This window comes from Hirundo rustica, chromosome 3, assembly GCF_015227805.2.
Source record: "Hirundo rustica isolate bHirRus1 chromosome 3, bHirRus1.pri.v3, whole genome shotgun sequence".
NCBI classification, from domain to species: Eukaryota; Metazoa; Chordata; class Aves; order Passeriformes; family Hirundinidae; genus Hirundo; species Hirundo rustica.
Window position 1 is genome coordinate 60,303,374 of NC_053452.1, and position 18,672 is coordinate 60,322,045.

Sequence of the window (18,672 nt, forward strand, 5' to 3'; positions counted from 1 at the left end):
AGAGAAAAAGCACGACAAACAGCTACGGTTTCTTTACAGGTAGCAAAGCTCCCATCCACACTCCCAACTATACTGCACACTCAAGCACAGGACTCAGACAAAAGCACAGAAAGTGCAGAATGATGGCTGAAGCTCTCCAAGGCCGTCATCAGTGACTGATCCCTACCTGCTGGACTCACTGGCCTGTACCCAGCACGGACCTTCAGAACGACCTAACCCGAGGCTCCGTCTGCAGACACCCACAATGGCATGTGGTTTAGGAACAACTACAGTGACAGAAAATGGTAAAACTGCATTACCAAATTTGCTTTTACATAACAGGCTTTCATTGCACTAAACAAATCATAGGATGGTTTTAAGTGTTCCCTGATGCGGGCCAGAAAGGGTTTTTTCTGCTCTTTGAAGAAGATTCTAACATTTGGATTTCCAAACATAACTTCACCCCTGCTTACAGTGACAGACATTAAAAAAATTGTCACGCAAAGTGAAAATTTTAAAAGTGTCTCTGAGGACAATCAAGACCAGTAGGTCATTGACACAAAAAGGATTTGGAATAAACTCCTCCATCATTTGTCCCTTTCAAAATCAAACCAAATCATTGACATGTTTCAGAACAAAAGAATTCCAAATCTTTTCTCAGCTTCATTTTGCTGAAAATCAAAACAAGCAATGCACAAGATCTATTTCATCAGGATTTCTCTTTCTAATTAAAACAAACAAACAAACAAACAAAACAACCTTCAATCAAAGCTCCTCAGTTTGTCCTAGAAATTTAGGAAAAAAGACTAGAAATGTTCCTGGTGTCTTTGTCTCTCAGCTGAGAAAATTATAGGCTCTATAAACTGCATAAGACGGATGAACAGATAGGTGAACAGATGCTCACAACTTTGAAGACATCCTAAAAAACAGTCCTGGAATTCTGAAGGAGATTTTCATAACTTGTCCGTAGTTCTGACTGGTTCCCCAATTGGAAAACAAATATATAACTGCCTAATATACTCTTAAAAAACCCCAAACCCTGTCATAATTTTAAAGTGTGTTGATCAGAGTTTATTTTTAGATCTGACAAACCACAGAAACATCTCCAACTGTATTCTAAAGAAGCAGTGACCTTTCCAGCTTGGAAAGCAGAGTTGATTTAAAAACATCCTCCAAACTATGGTACAGGCTAAACAAATCTGTAAGACTCCTTGACGGCCTTCCCAAAAGTCTTCCACATTCACTTATGCATTGTTTTACAAAACCTTCTCACCTAGGCTAGCAAAGGTAGTCCTAACTATCAGCTCATACCCAGAAGCAGTTACCTCCTGAGGAGGAGAGCATTGCTCTGAAGACAGAAAAGGCTGCTTGTGGGCTACAGTGGTGAGGAGTGGCAGCAGCTTCATGTCTGCACTAGAGAAGATACAGCTCACTGAAGACACAAGCAAAATGAGGAAAAGTGGTGAAAAGGCACTGGGATGCAGTCAGGGAAAATGATGGTCAGGAAACGGAAAAAGCTTCCAAAATGAATAGGGATTTGATACACAAATGATGCAAAAGTAAGTGAATATTTTGTAAGGTGCAAAGGGCAGAGGCAGGCAAGGAAGAAAGTTTTACCCCTCATGCTCTGGGGATGACATGTTACAGCTGGTCAGGGAGAACGTCACGACTGCCCTGTGGTCAATCTGCTGAAGCTCTCTACAGCTGGATACTGTATGATGGTTAACAATTACCTCATCCCCTACACTGATTCACAAATTCAAAACTTCCTTTCAAGGAAGAGCAGCCATTAGGCAAGAGGATCACCCTGGGTCTGTTTTCATCAGAAGTATCCCAACACCAATTCTTCACAAAAATTCTGGGCACTCTACTGTCATAAGTTTTTTTTTTGTCTCCAGCTTTCCTGGTTTTCCCATCTTAGTTCTCCCCAAAACTCTGTTAATTTAGTCCAGAATTATCAAATATGTTTTAAGTCCTGTAACTATATTACTGCTTAGCTTTCTTGGTAAGTAATCTGTAGAAGATAATTTCTTGTTACCTTGGTGCTTTTTTTTTTTTTTTTTTTTTAATGACTAAATAATGCCAATGTACTGTTCTGTGTTGGCCTGAAGCAAAAGCAGGAAAAATTAAGGAATTTTGAGTAAAAACATAATTTTGGAAAGATTTGCTCTGATGGCCTTCAAGAAATAAAAATTAGACACCTCATCTATTCAACTAATTTGACTTGAATGACAGCACGTGTGTTTTTCTCACTGCAATTACATAATAAAATGTCAAAAGTGCATAAGGAATCAGCTCTGGACACAGTGTAAAACCAAGCCTCTGCAGGAACAAACCTGTGACCTCTAGCAGCAGAAACACACATGTATGCCTTTTCAATGAGAAGAATGATTCAATTACACTACAGTAACTCTGCTGTCCATTCATCCTAAACTACAATGAAGAGTTAAAAAAGAAGGGCTGACACATCAAGTAAAGTGTTGGACTCAAAAAGGATTGCTGTAATTTCCCTCAGACTTACTCTCTTTTTCTTTTCTTTCCTGAAAAGAGTAAAGTGATGAAAACGGAAAACCCATAGAAACTGGAATTACAAACCACATAATGCTGGTTTTGCTCTTGGTTTTGTCTTTGTACACATACTTCATTTGATTCTTCATTTGATGTTACAAAACACACATTGTGTCCAGAATTAATATCTTGATTCTGTGCTTTGTAAAAGCACTCTAACAGGATCTAGGTATTGTGACACCGTGACACTGACTCAGGTCAGTGTTCTCCAGGGTTTTATTATTGCAGGAGTCCAGGCGAGTGCAGTAAACTGTGGAACAAGCTTCACTATGCTTCTGACTTTAACCTCTTCTATAATTCATGCTTAAATGGAACTAAGGAAAAAAATTAAAAGTTGCTCTGAATGTACTTAATTTTATTGTTTTCTGTTTGTATTTTTATTTTTGGTTAACTTCCTGAATTTGCAAAACCCACCCTAATTAAAAACAAGAAACTTGAGGTTTAGGCGCAAGTTTGGAAAATGTATATGTATTTTTTTAATCTTAGATGTTTACTGTTGAGAAAAACCAGCCTTGCATTCCTTGAAAATTTCATTATACTTAACCAAGTTCCACTCAAACTTAGGCACATTACCTCCCAAAAGCATAAACAAATTCCTTATGTCTTATTTGGAAATTGGACCAATAATTATCTCTTTTTTTTTGTCTGTTAAGAACAAGGTTGTGGAGTAGGCACTGAATTTATCAATGTGCTAAACATAAAGAATGTGAATTTTGCCCAGGCTCCTTTTGATGATAGTTCAAAAGTCCAGGAATCACAGGTATACAAAATGCACAAAAAAATGTTACCCAAAGAATGGTTTTCTGCCCCAACCTATTTTCACCATTAAACCAAAAGCATACTTGCCATATTCTCCTCTGCATTCAAAAATAACACATTTAGCAAGTGTTATTGCTGTTTCTCATGATAGGTTACAGAAGCATAAATGGGTTTCTCCTTTAATTCTTCCTTTATTCTCACTTACTCTACCTCATTGCAGATCTGTGCACTCAGATCTTGAGGACTTAGAAAACGTGCCTGATTCACTCCTTTCAGTTGTTTTCCTGATCATTAACAAGTTCCTGAAAATTATTTCATTCTTTCCCAAAAATAGTTGACTAGGTTGTCCAGCGATAAAACTCCCTAACGCGGACCCAAAAAGCGAGAAACTTGTAGTGTCTCCACTGCGCACCTCAATGCACTTGCTCCTGAGTTCAGCAGGGCAAGAGAAAGCAGGGACTGCCTACCAAAGGCGTGGAGCAGAGGAGCACCCAGACTTCGCTGCAGACTCCTCTCTCCTCTTCTGGCAAGTGAGTTTTCCCATGGTTGAACTGACCTGAGCGCGGTTTGCTGGTGGTGAAATGCTGTGAAGGCAGTGGGAAGGAAGCTGCCAAGCCCACCTCATCCTTGGCTGGTTCGCCTACACCACTCTCCTCACACACCGATTTCTCCACTTCCTCCGTTCCACCCCACTCCACCGCAACCCTTCCCACACAAACACATACGTGCGCCTTTCTCTTCGGCTCTGTTTGCCCTTCCCACTCAGGACCTTGGCTGGTTTTCTCTGGGGACATGCTCAAATACAGCACATGGGTGGGAAGCTAACAGGAGTGGTAAGTTCCTTTCCACCCTCTTCTTATACTGCACTACTTCAAAATCCGAGCCCACTCCTTCAAGTCCTGCTCTCACAGCTCATCTCTGCCTCCTCTGCAGAAGTGTACCAAACCCAGCGGCAGGGCAGGATGGTGGCTGACAGCTGTGCTGCTGCTTCAGACTGTGCCTTGCAAGAGAAGTTGTGGTCACACAGGGGACGAGAGAGCAGCCCTGCGGCCAGGGCCAAGGCGTGAGGAACGCATCCTGCCTGCACAGGACCCACAGAGTCCAGTTAGTCGTCGTGAGGCAGACAGGGTGGATTTCACCAACACTAGCAGATCCACAAAAACAATCCTTTTCTATGAAGTTAGCAAAACTTTTCCTCACTGTGTCCTCTGCCTTGCCTAGCATTTTTTCTTCATTAGCCAATAACCCTAATGTGGGAAAAGCCTTTTGTCAGACAGGTAGGGATTTTGCAAGAACTTTACAACTCCCACATGTCATCTTCCCTCCTGAGGCAGGAAAACAATTCAGTCACATTCTCCTTACATCTGGACAGAAAAGCTGGTAGGAATGAATAAGAAAAACAGCATGGTTTTGCAAAGCAGCGAACCATTCAGCTTGTTCCAGCTGTAGAAGCCCTCCAGCTCCTTTCTCCAACCAACCTTTTCGTTCCTAGAACACCCACTCCTCTTTTGCCCCTGCTTTTCTCCCTGTGAGAGCCTGGCCAGGGTACACACAAACACAGCACTTGCCTCGGTGGCTTTTTGGGCAGCACAGTCCTTTCCAAACTTCTACTCCCCCCTGTGGCAGCTTGATGGCAAAAAATAAATAGAAACCGCACTTCCCAAGTCATGCACTCCACCGTCACTCTTTGCAAGCCATTTATAAAGAGAAATAAAGATACGTGAAGGCCTAGGCGAGGTATCACTGAATTTAAGAAGGTAAAATGAGAAAACTGTTCCCAGTTTTCAGCCTGGGAAAATCAACCCTCTGTATCTTGTTCACACACTTTTTTAAAACTCACCCAAAATTTTTATTACAAAGTTTGTAATTCACAGAGGAACACTTAGGACAGGTTTAAGATTTTCAAATACCTTGCAAAGCTTAGGTAATACAAAAAGGCAGTTTTCATCACATGTCATAACTGAATCTTAGATAATCATACAGATCTACCACTCCATTAAGGTTAGACTTTTCCACAAGATCCATCACGGATAACTTCCTCACAAGAAATGCACCACAAATAACTTCCTAGGCTCAATCTTCACAAAAACCCCCTTGTCCAAAATGGTCAAAACAAACACCATACAGTAAAAACCTAACCTTGATTTCTATTTAAAACCCTTTAATAAAAGGGTTATAAATGGAGTAATATGCTCAGAAACACTTGCTATTAGTGAGAGTCCTACCACTTTTACAACATGATGTTTATTTCTTAAAAGCCACCCATCAATAAGGCATCTGTAGCAACATGGTTATAAACTCTAGTCTTGGGACCATTGATGTTTAAAACAACTAGGTCTCCTCAATTAGTTCCTGCAGGAAATCAAAATATTTTAAACATGCCCCCACTTCCCTAACAGTGCACATTTCTTGGAGTATCTGTTTTTCTCGTCTCCATGTGAAAAATGGTCTGACAGAGAATTTTTCACCAACACCAGAGGGATCGGCAGTCTAAGATGTTTTGCAGACCTGGCCCAGTAATTGCTAAATTTCACACACATCTGCGGGTCAATAAGGAAGTCACCTTGGCTGTTGTATGCTACATCCTAGTTTCCCTGTCTGCGTCACTTGTACAGATGTATTTAACACAGGTCACATACCACACATCACTTGCTGAAAAAACAGACAGCCAAGCTGGCAGCTGAACCATGGGGAACATAGACCAAAATCTATTATTTTTTCCTGAAAAATCATAGAATCTCTAAAATCCGGTGCCAGTGTGTTGAGGACACTATGTTCCTTTGCAGGTCAGCCGAGGCAGTGCGCTTATGAAGTCCTCCAGAGGCATTACAGACCTATACAATAAGCCAACTCCTCCACTTCCTCTGGAAGGACTGTGTAAACAGAAAAGCCCACTACACCAAGGTCAGTGAACTGAGGTTGCACCAAAAATAAGTGAGACATTTCTCTCCCTTCTTTTCTCCCTAAAGAAACCTCTGTCACCCACACATGTAGAAGTATTGACACTATCCTATCAGACAAGGTGGAAAATGTATCCCACAGGATTCTCCCCAGGCCTCTACTCCACAACAGCTACAATATAAATTAAGAGATCCCATAGTTTATGGCAAAGCAAACTGCATTTGTTAAGGGAAGTCCCTAAATTGGTCAAATCTTAATTAAACATCGATGTCTCAGCTTGGGGGGAAAAAAAACCCCACAAACCCCCAAAACTTACACTGACAGCTCCTGAAAGAAGTAGGTTGAAAAACTGAAAACAAGAGCACATGCATTGTAGACTAAGCAGATCTGATTCATTCCTGCCCACATAATCCACGACAGAGTGGGAGGAAGTGTTCGTCCAGCTGTTTTCCACGTGGTTCCTCTGAGAATCTCAAAAGGATTTCTGGTGTATGTTCTGAGTCAGTCCCTGGCCACGTTTCCTCTCCAGCCAGCAACACTAACATTTTATGAATTGTTAACCATTTATGGGACAATTGTCCAAGGAGTGGTTAGTGACTCACTGCAGCCGTACACTAGCTGACTTACTATAGCAAGAGGCTGCGAACCTCAGTCGAATCTGAGAAATAAACCGCTGAAAGCCTCTCCCTCCTTACTCACCTTTGCGAGCCATGGAATGGCTCTACGCTTCCTGAGAAAAAACCAGGACACAGCCAGCCTCCTCACAGAAGTAGTGAATGCTGCTCCTACAGCGCTTCTAAGACCAGATCTGTGGCAAATTTTTCAGAATAAAGTAAGATAAACTGAATCCGAGGCTCAGCAGGTAAAAATGTGGCTTCACAGTACTCACAATCTCACATTTGAACAAATAGTTTTAAATGTGCTTCGAATACCCATTTAAATTTTTCTACTCCCAGTAATCACTTTGCTTGTTTAAGACCACACACATTCACAAAAACTCCAGTTACTTTTTAAGAATAAAGCCAAGTGCTTAAAGCAGCATTCTCGGGGACTCCAGAGGTAACAAAATATTGGCATGTTAACACATAAAGACTGACATCACGGAAAAAAACAAAACTCAGGTCTGCTAATGGGAATTGCATTCGATAATTTTGCTTTAGCCCCGTGGACTTGGATTTTTCAAGTCCCAGTATTCTGATGGCCAACAGTGCATTTAGTGAACTACCCAACTGATGCTAGTGGAGAATCTGAACCAGTACCTTGAGGAATTTGGACTAGGTCCACCATTTCAGCAGCAACTATTTCCATAGGTCCTATGCCATCCACTGCCCCTCTTTGCCTTCTTATTTTGGTTCACTTTGGAGAAGAGCCAACGGCTCTCATTACTAAGATTAGCTGACGTGAATTGTCGTGGCTCCAAGGTGAAAGGCTTTGTACCACTCTAACCAAGTAGCCCAAATTGCACAACATGGACAAGCTGCTTGAGAGATCCTGGAAAATGTGGATTTTTCTTTGCCTTTGTGGATTCATGAGATCACACATCTCCCCAGAAAAGGATGCATAATAGTTCAGGAACTGATCTATTTCAAAGCCCTTTCTATGCTTGCAGATATATAGAACAAGCTACCAGATGACTTCGAAGAACGAGAAATACCAGGCAACCAAATTCATGATGGAATAAATCTCTTTATTTTTATTCTGTGTCTATTTCTGAGCTAGCAGAGTAAGTCTTTCTTGGAACCTGCATTTTAAGCAAAAGCGTACTAACATAACTTTAACCAGACCTCTCAGAATTTTGAGATATATTTATTACAATTTTAAAGAAATATCCTGGTGAGCATTTTGGAAAAGGAACTAATTGGCACACTAAATCTGAGGCAAGCCAGAAATGTCTGAAGCCAGCTACAAGCCTATCGTGATGATAAACAGTCCAGGGTCCAGACGTCCATATATGGCAAGACTTCCTATAAGACTGACAGTACTGTATGTGCATTGCGTATGGTTGTTGGATCAGATTCACATTCCTCGGGTATGTTTCTCTGGGAGCTTTTGATTTCCGCTTTGAGGGCTGGCTCAGACCTCCAATTGCTCTTATAAAAAAATATCTGTGACTGAAAGTTGAAAATGTGCAAGATTCTTTCTTTAAGTACACAAACACTACAAGTCTAGCCACTTTCCTGTAGTCTTGCCAGGTTTTCACTATGTCTGATACCTGATCAAGTGACTTTTTGGGGGGAAGCAGGGGAAAAAAAAAAAAAAAAAAAAAAGGAAAAACACAAGAGAGGAATGTAGCAATCCACACCTGTACATTTTACAAGACTTCACCAACTGAAGCTGATGTAGACACACACATACCGTATATAGCTGTGTAAACAAGTCTGCAAGGCTGGTGTAGTGAATTCCTAGTTTCAGCAGAAAAAATATACTATCTTAAAAGCATGTGCTGTATAAACACCTGCACAGAAGTCAAAATTAGTGCATTTTAACCATTTTATGCATCAATGCCAAGATGTACTTGTCCAACCTGTGGCATACTCAAGAGGCACCTGGATGTGGCATCCGGGGATACGGTTTAGGGCTGATTAGGGTGGGGTCACATTGCTGGCTAGACTAAATGAACTTGAAGGTCTCTTCCAGCCTTGAGAATTCTATGACGGTCATCAGAAAGGATAAGCTGAGGACTGACTGGAGTCTGCAAGAGCTGCCTTTGCTTCCAAGTTCCCTTAGCCTGTGTGTACATACTCACGCACCAGTGGGTACCCATTGTGACACATCTAACAACGCAGAAACCAAGATGACCAAAAGGCACTCCTGTGGACTCTGATTCTTACCTACCTGCATGTGCTGATACAAGCTGTAATTTAGTGGGCTAATGCCTGATCCACAGTGGTGCAAGACCAGAATTCGTTCTGAATTCAAATAACTATTCAACAGTTTTTCTCAGGCAGTAAGTGTATGGGGCTTGCTGTACTTGGCCTGCAGTGGGAGGACTTAGGACAGATTTATCCTTTAATTTTGGATTTCCTGGCTTTCTGGTAGTTTGTTACTTTTAAACATACTTTTTCTGTCAGTGAGATTCTTAGGTTTTGTTTAATAAAATTGTATCTCTAAAAAAACCTCTTACATGGAAAGTTATAAAACATGTCTAGAGCCTCTCTCTCTCATTCTGATGTTCTCCTACCATATTTAGGCATTTAAAAAAGGCATTCTGTTTACCTGGTTACATTTGCATTTTGGTATGCATGTCATACATAGTTTGGTACACATACTATTTACCCAGCACTGAGGCCACTGGAGTCCTTCAAGTAAATACAGATTTCAGGAGACCTCACGGTTTTGGGAACATATATTATTTACCATAACTGTTCCTCTGGGATTCATTTTCTCTTTCAAAGCCAATCTCGTTTCTTTTAATGGAGAATTTCAAGTAGAAGAAATGACATCCAAATGACTTTACCAGACACAGCACAATGCTGGCAGAATATAAGTAGCAGTTTTACAGCACAATGATCCTACTGGGGCATTACATGGAAGACCTTCTTTTCCCCTCATGAATCCTGTTTTATTGCTGCATCATAGCATGGAAGTATGCCTAGACATGGAGGGATGGAAAGAAGTGGGAAGCAAGGGAGAATAGCAGCAGCGGAAAGCCTGCACATAAAAGATGAGATCTCTTAAGGTAACTACCAGATTTTAGATTGCTTAATGTGATGCATTAAGCCTTTCTCTCTTACTAAGCACTAACGTACATCCACAGGTCAAAAGCCAAAACGCTGGCATTCCTTGCATTAAAGCAGAGGTCAAACAACATGACATCACTGAATATTCAAATCATACACAGGAGGCGGGGGAAGAGCCACCCTCCCAGTTAAAAAAAAGAAAAGAAAACAAAACAAAGCAAAACCCAGTACTCATAGCACTTATCTGCAATGACTTAATACAAGCCACAATGTTTAGGTCCTGGGTTCAGTCAAATACAAACCACAGTGTTAAGGTTTTGGCTGAGTGCGGCGGCATGCCATTCTCTTCTTGTTGTAATCCTGGGGCAGACCATCAGCAAGGTTGGAAGCAGGGATGTGCGAGGAACGTGCTGCTCAGAAATGACAGCTGCACACAGGCAGTGGGAAAATAATAGCCACTTCTTCCATGCTTCAGACTCCACTCGCTGTGCCAAGTATTTCAGAGTAAATAGGCACTCTCTCTATTCATAGAGAGCATCTATTAGGGAAGGAACACATTACAAATATCCAGTATGATTCAGGGGTACACAGAGTCAATTTATACCCGGTAGTGTAATTATACCTTTTTTCGGTGGTACCAAAGCGCCGGGACCGTTCGCCGCCGGACACCGGGTACCCCGCGCCACCCCCGATCCACCCGCCCCGCGTCCCCTGTGCCCGGGGGAGGGACGAGGAACGAGCGGGGAGCACAGGGGAAGGGAAACAGCGGATTCCCCCGAACGCCCCTGGCAACCGCCCGGCCGCCCCCCTCGCCCCTTCCCGCCGGACCCGCCGCTCGCCTCGAAATAACGCGCTGCCGGGGGCGGGGGCAGCCGGGAGCGCTGGCAGCGACATTTAAAACTGGGACTCACATTTAAAACACATCAGGACGAAAAATAAAAAACCGTGATGGGGGGGCGAGCGTGTGCGCTGGGGGGGCGCAGCCGGAGGAATGCGGGAGTCAGGGGTCAGGGCCGCTCCGGGGCGGCGGCGGCGGCGCGGGGCGGGGCGGGCGGCGTGGCGCGGCGCGCAGGAATGCGCGGAATGTCGCTGTTTGTCCGCGGCCCCATTCAGCCCATTGGCGAGGCCGCGCCGCCGCCGCCTATAAAGGGGCGCCCGTCCCGGCACTCGGCAGTCGCACGGCCACTCTCCCGCCGCATTCGGACGGAGCGGAGCGGAGGAGAGCGGAGCCGCGCAGCACCCAGCAGCCACCCTCCGGCACAGCGCCCGCCGCAGCCCCGTCCGCGCCGCCGAGGAGATCCGCCCTGCGGGAAGCTCTCGGCTCACCTCGGCTCCCCTCGCCGCCCGGCAGCCCGACGCCGTTGCCTGCCCGACGCCGCCGCCTCGCCACCCGCAAGCCGCCGACCGCTGCAGGATGGTCCCCAACACCTTGGCCCCGTTGGCCGCAGCCCTGCTGCTCGCTCTCCTCAGCCCGGTAAGTGCTGCCGCCCGCGGCTCCGCCGCGCCTGCTCCGTCCGGGCGGTCCCGGCGGCGGCTCTGACGCTCACCACCCCTCTCTCTCTGTCCCCCCCGGCACTTGCAGGAGGCTCAGGGCCAGGAGTGCAGCGGGCAGTGCCAGTGCGGAGCGGGACCGGGCCCCACCTGCCCCGCCGGCGTCTCCCTGGTGCTCGACGGCTGCGGCTGCTGCCGCGTGTGCGCCAAACAGCTGGGCGAGCTCTGCACCGAGCGCGACCCCTGCGACCACCACAAGGGGCTCTTCTGCGATTTCGGCTCCCCCGCCAACCGCAGAATCGGCGTCTGCACCGGTGAGTGGGGGCCGGGGCTGCCGCCCGCCGCGGGGACGGGAGCGGGGTCCGGCCGGGCAGGGAGCGGGGGAAGGGGGCGCCTCCGGATCTCCGGCCCGCCCGACTCACGCTCTGCCTCCTGCCCCTCGCAGCTCGGGACGGCGCGCCGTGCGTGTTCAGCGGCATGGTGTACCGGAGCGGAGAGTCCTTCCAGAGCAGCTGCAAGTACCAGTGCACCTGCCTGGACGGCGCGGTGGGCTGCGTGCCCCTCTGCAGCATGGACGTCCGGCTGCCCAGCCCCGACTGCCCCTACCCGCGCCGGGTGAAGCTCCCTGGAAAGTGCTGCGAGGAGTGGGTCTGCGATGAGGCCAAGGAGCAGACTGCCGTGGGACCTGCACTTGCCGGTGAGTGGGGGCTCTCTGCAGGTGGCAGCCGGGGGAAGGGGGGGTCCTGCTCGGAGGCTGAAGGCGGTGGCCTGGGTGGACACCGGGCGGAGGCTGGAGGGCTGCAGTTAGTGCGATCACCCCGCCGATTTAGTGTAGCTGCCTGAATTTCTCAGGAAAAGGAAGGAGCATTTAGAGGGCTGAGGTCAAGCAGTGGTCTCATTCTGTTTCCTGCAGCTTACAGACTGGAAGATACTTACGGTCCAGACCCAACAATGATGCGTGCCAACTGCCTGGTGCAGACCACGGAATGGAGTGCTTGCTCCAAGACCTGTGGCATGGGTATCTCTACCAGGGTCACCAATGATAATGCCTTCTGCAGACTGGAGAAACAGAGCAGGCTCTGCATGGTCAGACCTTGTGAAGTAGACCTAGAGGAGAACATCAAGGTAAATACTATTATCTTATGTATGCTGCATTAGGTTGCTTCCATCCACTAGCAGAAGTGACCAAAAGTGCAGTGCTGACAGGTAGTCAATTTCAAGTGGTTCACTTTGAGATTTGAGTTTTACCCTAGTGGCGATCACTATTTGCAGTTAAATGTCCTTAGTTTTCTCTCATGCTGTATTATGGCACTGTATAAGGCAATCTTGCCTAATGATAATACAGTAAGGATTAGCATGTCTGCTCACCACTAACTTGCAAGCTTAGTGTGCTTTGTGAAAGCCTACCTTCTAAACATCTTGTATTCACTTCTATCCTAACAGAAAGGCAAAAAGTGCATCCGCACCCCCAAAATCTCCAAGCCTGTCAAGTTTGAGCTGTCTGGCTGCACCAGCGTGAGGACCTACAGAGCTAAGTTCTGTGGTGTTTGCACTGACGGGCGCTGCTGCACACCCCACAGAACAGCCACCCTCCCTGTGGAGTTCAAGTGCCCTGATGGGGAGATCATGAAAAGGAAAATGATGTTCATCAAGACCTGCGCGTGCCACTACAACTGCCCTGGAGACAATGACATCTTTGAGTCTCTGTACTACAGAAAGATGTATGGAGACATGGCGTAAAGCCAGAAGGAGACGCTAAGTACATTCTCAACTTGAACTGATTTGCATCTCATTTTGTAAACATGATTCAATAGCACAAGGTATTTAAATCAGTTGGGTTTTTTTTTTATTTTTATTTCAATGAACTGCTCCATGTGACTTAAGACAATTTTTCTACTGACCCCACATGGTGGTTTGAAGAAGAACGTAAAACGGACAGTGGGACCGCAGCAAGACACAGCTTCAGAATATATTGTTCCTGAGGTGGTGTGATGGGGTTAAGGGAAACAGGCAGGAAAGCAGATTCAAGCAAATGTTCCCTTCATGTGGTACAGCGTGCTTCATCTAGTAGTGCAATTGAGAAGAGACCATTAGCATGTTTGCTGGTGCTGGCTTAGAGGCAGCAACAGCTGGAATGCAAACACCCAGCAAAGTGCTAAGTAGAAGGTGTTCTGTTAGGACAGTAATGTTTCAGCTCTGACACTCTGATTCAGGTGGCTTGGCCAGCAAGAATCAGAATCATGTCAATTAGACTGGACAGCTTGTGGCAGTTAATTTACCTGTAACAAGCTACTTTTTATGAATATTGTAAATACTGTGTGTATATATATTTGTACAGTTATCTAAATTAATTTAAAGTTTTGTGCTTTTGTTTAATGCTTTGAAAGTTCAATGATAGCCTTCTTTTTTGGAACAAGATAGGTAAGATTTAAAGCTTGTTTGACAATGCATTCAAAGTGTGAAATAGATACTCTAGTGGAAATTGTTCAGATAGGACCAAATGGTGAGTTGAGGACAAGATGAAGTTGAGGTGCCAGTAATGTTACAAAGCATTCATCTGGCAAAATATGTTTACTTACTTCTTTATAAGACAAGTGGCTTTAAGAGAAATGGCTGTTCCATAGCTCATCAGTCTTTCCACTTGAGCATTTGTTTCTTTCTTTGACTATGGCTCTTTTTGGACAGTTTATTTGTTGAGAAGTGTGACCAAAAGTTACATGTTTGCACCTTTTTAGTTGAAAATAAAGTATTTATATTTTTTATATAAATGGCTTGGTATTTCATTTACCTTTAGTCTCCGCTATTCTTTCTCATGTTTCTAAATGGGGTTGCCTTTCAACTAGATGAAAATCAAGTATGGGTTCTTTCTCCAGAAGCACATACATTTAGGAATAAGCTAATGATTTACTTATTCTGTTACTAGTGAACCAACTGTAGTTTGTTACTATTCTGAATTTTGCATGGAGGGAAGGGCCAGCCTTGCTTTGCCAAGCCCGTTAGAAAGTGCAGCAGGTCTCCTCATGCATCCCATGTAGTTTGAGGGGAACTTGCTGGTCGCCATGCTATTCAACTGCTGCTGTAATACACCACACAACATGCTTAATTACACTGTGATCCAGTTCCACTGGTTATGATTTTTCAACTAAGGCAAGGAAAATATTTTTAATTATTAAAAGCATTGAAGTGGTTCTTGACTCTAGACTCAAATCCGGAAGTCCAAAATGTGGTACAATTCTCAGGGAAGAGCTAATGAGTTGTGTCATAAAAATCACAGAATACTACAGGTTGGAAGGGGCCTCAAAAAAGCTTCTGATTTAACCTTCATACCGTGTAGGACTAATTTAGATGGAGCTTTATTTGAATTAACACCTAAGTGTGGTATGCTAGAACACTGAACTCTGGTGGCAATTACGCAGATTATCCTCCTGCTTGCTGACAAGGCCAAATAATTTTATGTGTAAAGTGTCCATGGGTTCAAACTCCTGCAGGGCCATGGATGAGAAGTATTGTAAGAGCTACACATTTTGATAATGGTCCAAACTTTCTTCATAGATAAAGCAAGAACTACTGTAAAGACAGTTATGAGTCACTTGCCTCATCCCTCTGAAGCTAAAAAAAAAGCTTCAGTCGTGTGCTGAGTCCTACATTAATAACAGACTTTTTTTGTCCCTTTATTAAGGAGATTTTTTGAATTCAAAATTAACCTTTGCACTAGAACATTAGTTCTTGTTTTCAGAAAAAAACCATGCTCTCTCCAACAAGAATCCTTTTCATGCAAACAAGTTCAATCTGGAATTTCCTGGTGCTGAAAGAGTGTTAGCTTACAAAAATGTCCATCCTTCCTGAGCACCTTCCAATCCCATTGATTTCAGCTAGCATTAGCAGCAAATCAGTGTAACACCAGCTTTGACTAATGATGAACAACAGAGCTCTAAACTAGTGGGAAGTCAATGGGAGTCTTGCCAATGGCTTCGCCAGGCTTTGCTCGAGACCATACATTTTCTCTTCCTCCAAAGAATAAAAGGAATTCTCCTGGCATGAGGAAGTGGCTTTCTATGTCCCATACGAAATACTTTCAGGTAGCCTCTGGCTCTTATGCACCCTGAGACTCTCCAGCATTTTTTCTCTATTTTTTTTTTTCCAGGTTATAAATATTGTGCAGCCATTCAGTTCACCCTGGAAATGCTTCAAACACTCCTACGACACCAAGGACTGGTTGCCTGACTGCTGCTGTGGTTCCACCCCCAAATTACAAGAAAACTGTCGTTTCTAGTTTCAGAAAAGGCAGGGTGTACGTGGACTTCATTCATAACCATTGCTGTAGAAGCTCTCAGGATCAACAGAACAGAAAGAAGCACAATGTGCCTGGCAGGTTGGGATTAATTCCTGTGAGAGATGGGGTGCTTACAGCACTGCTTAAGCCTGTGGATGAGCAGCTCTGCCCTGCAGTCTTTTACTTTTACAGTTAGTATCAGATATTATAATGAATGCCATTTCCTAAAACCATCATTCCCATGAGCCTCATGACCATGGGCCCACGAGATTCACTCGTGCTGCTCCCAACTCTCTGCAGTGTGGGCTGTATCTCCAGCACCTAAGCCACACAACACTGTGGCCTCCCCTGGCAAGCAAGGCTGGAGGGTCAGAGAGCAACAGCAGGGCTCTGGTTGAGGAAGGGCTGTCTGAAAGGCACCAGCAAAGAGGTTCCCCCAAAGCTGCCCTGGACCACTGCCTAACCTTTCCCAGATTATGTGATGATGACAGTGCCTTGCCTGCCATCTGACACACTATTGCACTGTTTCACAGGCCAGCAGAGTGCAGAAGAGGCCTGTCAGAATGTTTTGATAGTGGTTTGCTCTTGCCAGTATGCTACATATGCAAATCCGTTAAGCAAGTTGTTGCTCTCCTCTGAGCATATCAGGGATCATAAAACTCAGGTATGCGTTACAATGAGTTGCACTCCTTTTTCCAGGAACGTGTGTAGTCTTCTGACAGAAGCATATATTTTACATCATTTCACAGGTGTTAGACCTCTGAAGGTTTTATCTCTTAAGGTAAAGGAATTTAAATATTTTGATGTAAGCTCTCCTAGAGGTGTAGGTAGGCGTCATACTGTGTGTAAGGCTTTCTTTCTAAGGTATCCCAGGAAAAGGGAGCTCTTGTGTGGAATTTATGGCATCTTAAATGATTGTTACAATGTGGGCCTTTCAACCGTAAAGAAGTTTCCTGATTTCATTCTTTGTGCTTAGGATGCATAGATGGAAGAATAAAAACTTGAGTTCAAAAGTCCAAAGTCACTTACATGGGGGAGAACACTGGTTCACTTTTTTTCTAAATACCTTGGTTTAGAATTCTGCTTTTGGTAGTTTGCTTCCTCTGAAAATCCTGTTGTGCAGGTTTGCTACTATACTTTTAAAATATTTTATTCATATATGAAAGTATATTCATTCTAATTACTAGCTCCTTTAGATGGATCCCCAGCTATATTAATAATACAGTTGGTAAAGAATCCCTGTAAAGTCAATACTAATTTAATAAAAGGTATTCAATTAAATATTAAACAGAAATTCAAGGTGGCTGGAGACCGGAGTATCAAATACTTTGAAATAGTTCTAAGCCGTCGTATTTCAGATTTTTGTACCATAACACTTTTGCATGGATTTGCAGCTTAGCTTTCTAACACAATACAGATGTGCACAACAGACACGGATTATAGCCCTTTCATATGAAATAGGCTCTTCTGTCCAGATGGAAATTTGTCAGATTCCTCAGAGCTAAGACACATCCAAAAGCACTAGTTTAAAAAGTCTTCAAGAAAGAGCCATTTTTAATGATCTGCAACCACACAGGAACAAATAAGTCTTTGAACAGTATCCAGTTGTTTGTCTGACAAGGATGGGGACTCAGCTGAGAAAACTGACTTTTGGATACCACTAGAAATAGCATATTCTTTACTAGATCATTTGTATGTTTTTTCATGCAGCATAGCTTTTTCAAACCTTACACTTAAAAAAAGATCTCATTTCATTATACTGAAAAGGATATTAAATGTAAGAAGAAACAGCAATGTTCTTACCTGAATATATAATAATTCAATCATTCTGACTTTGTATCCTACCACCAAAAACCCACGTTCTTTAAAAACAGTGCTCAAATGTAGCTTTAACTGATGTTATACTATGCCTACATATGGAAGCAGTTAGCAAGGAGAAGCTGGGATGAAATACCACTGTAAGGCTTTGCCCAAAACCCAAGAAGAATCTGAGAGAGGAAGTAGTTCAGTTAACTTATTTTTCCTCTCATTTTCCACTTTTTTTCCTCCCTGCAGTTCCTTTGATTCATGTCCATAAATGGACATACCAAAAGCCACTACATTCTCACAGTGTTTTTCAGCCTGCCTGGAACCAGGAAATACCAGGAATTTCTTCAAGGAACCTGTTCCCAAACTGTACTAAAGCCTTCAACACATTTAGTATTTGAACAGAGTTTAGAAGCATGACTAAGGTCCCATCTCCACTGCACAATTAAGTGTTGCTGCTGCATCAGAGAACAACTGTTTGCACTCCTTAGTGCTGGCCCTGGCTTTTTCAGCTCTTCTCTGTGCTAGTCCAAGCCCACATCCCCAGAGTAGCGAATTTGGACCCACTCTGAAATGTCCCACCCTGAAATATCTGGCTGCGTATTGTGGCAACATTCCTCAGCTCCTGTCTGTTATTGGGATAATACACACATTTGCTTAATGGTAAGTAAATTCAACCCTGACAGTAGTATAATGGTGTTTATGTTGTGAGGAACAAAGCATTTTACAGACTCCTGAGCAGGACTAAAAGGTTGCTAACACGGTGCTGCTGTGCTAATACAATCCAGTGGTGCCCCCATTCATTACTCAGCCCCATTAATTGAGCCACTGAAAGAAATACGCAATCCAAATAAATGTTTGTTGGTTTAAATTAGACCTATTAAAAGCAGGTATTTAGCAGCTTTCAGCAGCTATGAAATACGTTTTCCTGCTCCTGAGCTGAATGCTAAGAACCAGCTTTTCAGCCAGTTTTCAGGACTCTGGTCAGCCTAGCTAGCCAACAGAACTGCAGTCAGACTGGTTTAGACAACTTGTGACCCAAAATCCTAAGGCTGTGCAATTTTAGGGGAACTGCATGGGACTTGGAGGGCTCTTGGGAGGACACAGGCTGGCTCCTGTGCCATTTGCTGGGCAATAAGCCCTTCCAGAAGCACAAACTGCTCAAGATAGTATTCTGTAAACAACTAAAATTACAACCTAGTACGAACTACTAGG

The 18,672-nt window shown here is 44.1% G+C and overlaps 1 protein-coding gene across 1 annotated transcript; it reads left to right on the forward strand.

Annotated features, from left to right (window-relative positions):
• Positions 1-11,072: 11,072 nt before the first annotated feature.
• On the forward strand, positions 11,073-14,146 carry CCN2 (cellular communication network factor 2). Its single transcript, XM_040059740.2, has 5 exons — positions 11,073-11,361; positions 11,470-11,692; positions 11,824-12,075; positions 12,292-12,503; positions 12,822-14,146. The coding sequence occupies exons 1-5, from the start codon at positions 11,302-11,304 to the stop codon at positions 13,116-13,118; spliced, it is 1,044 nt and encodes a 347-aa protein (XP_039915674.1). The 5' UTR covers positions 11,073-11,301; the 3' UTR covers positions 13,119-14,146.
• Positions 14,147-18,672: the final 4,526 nt, after the last annotated feature.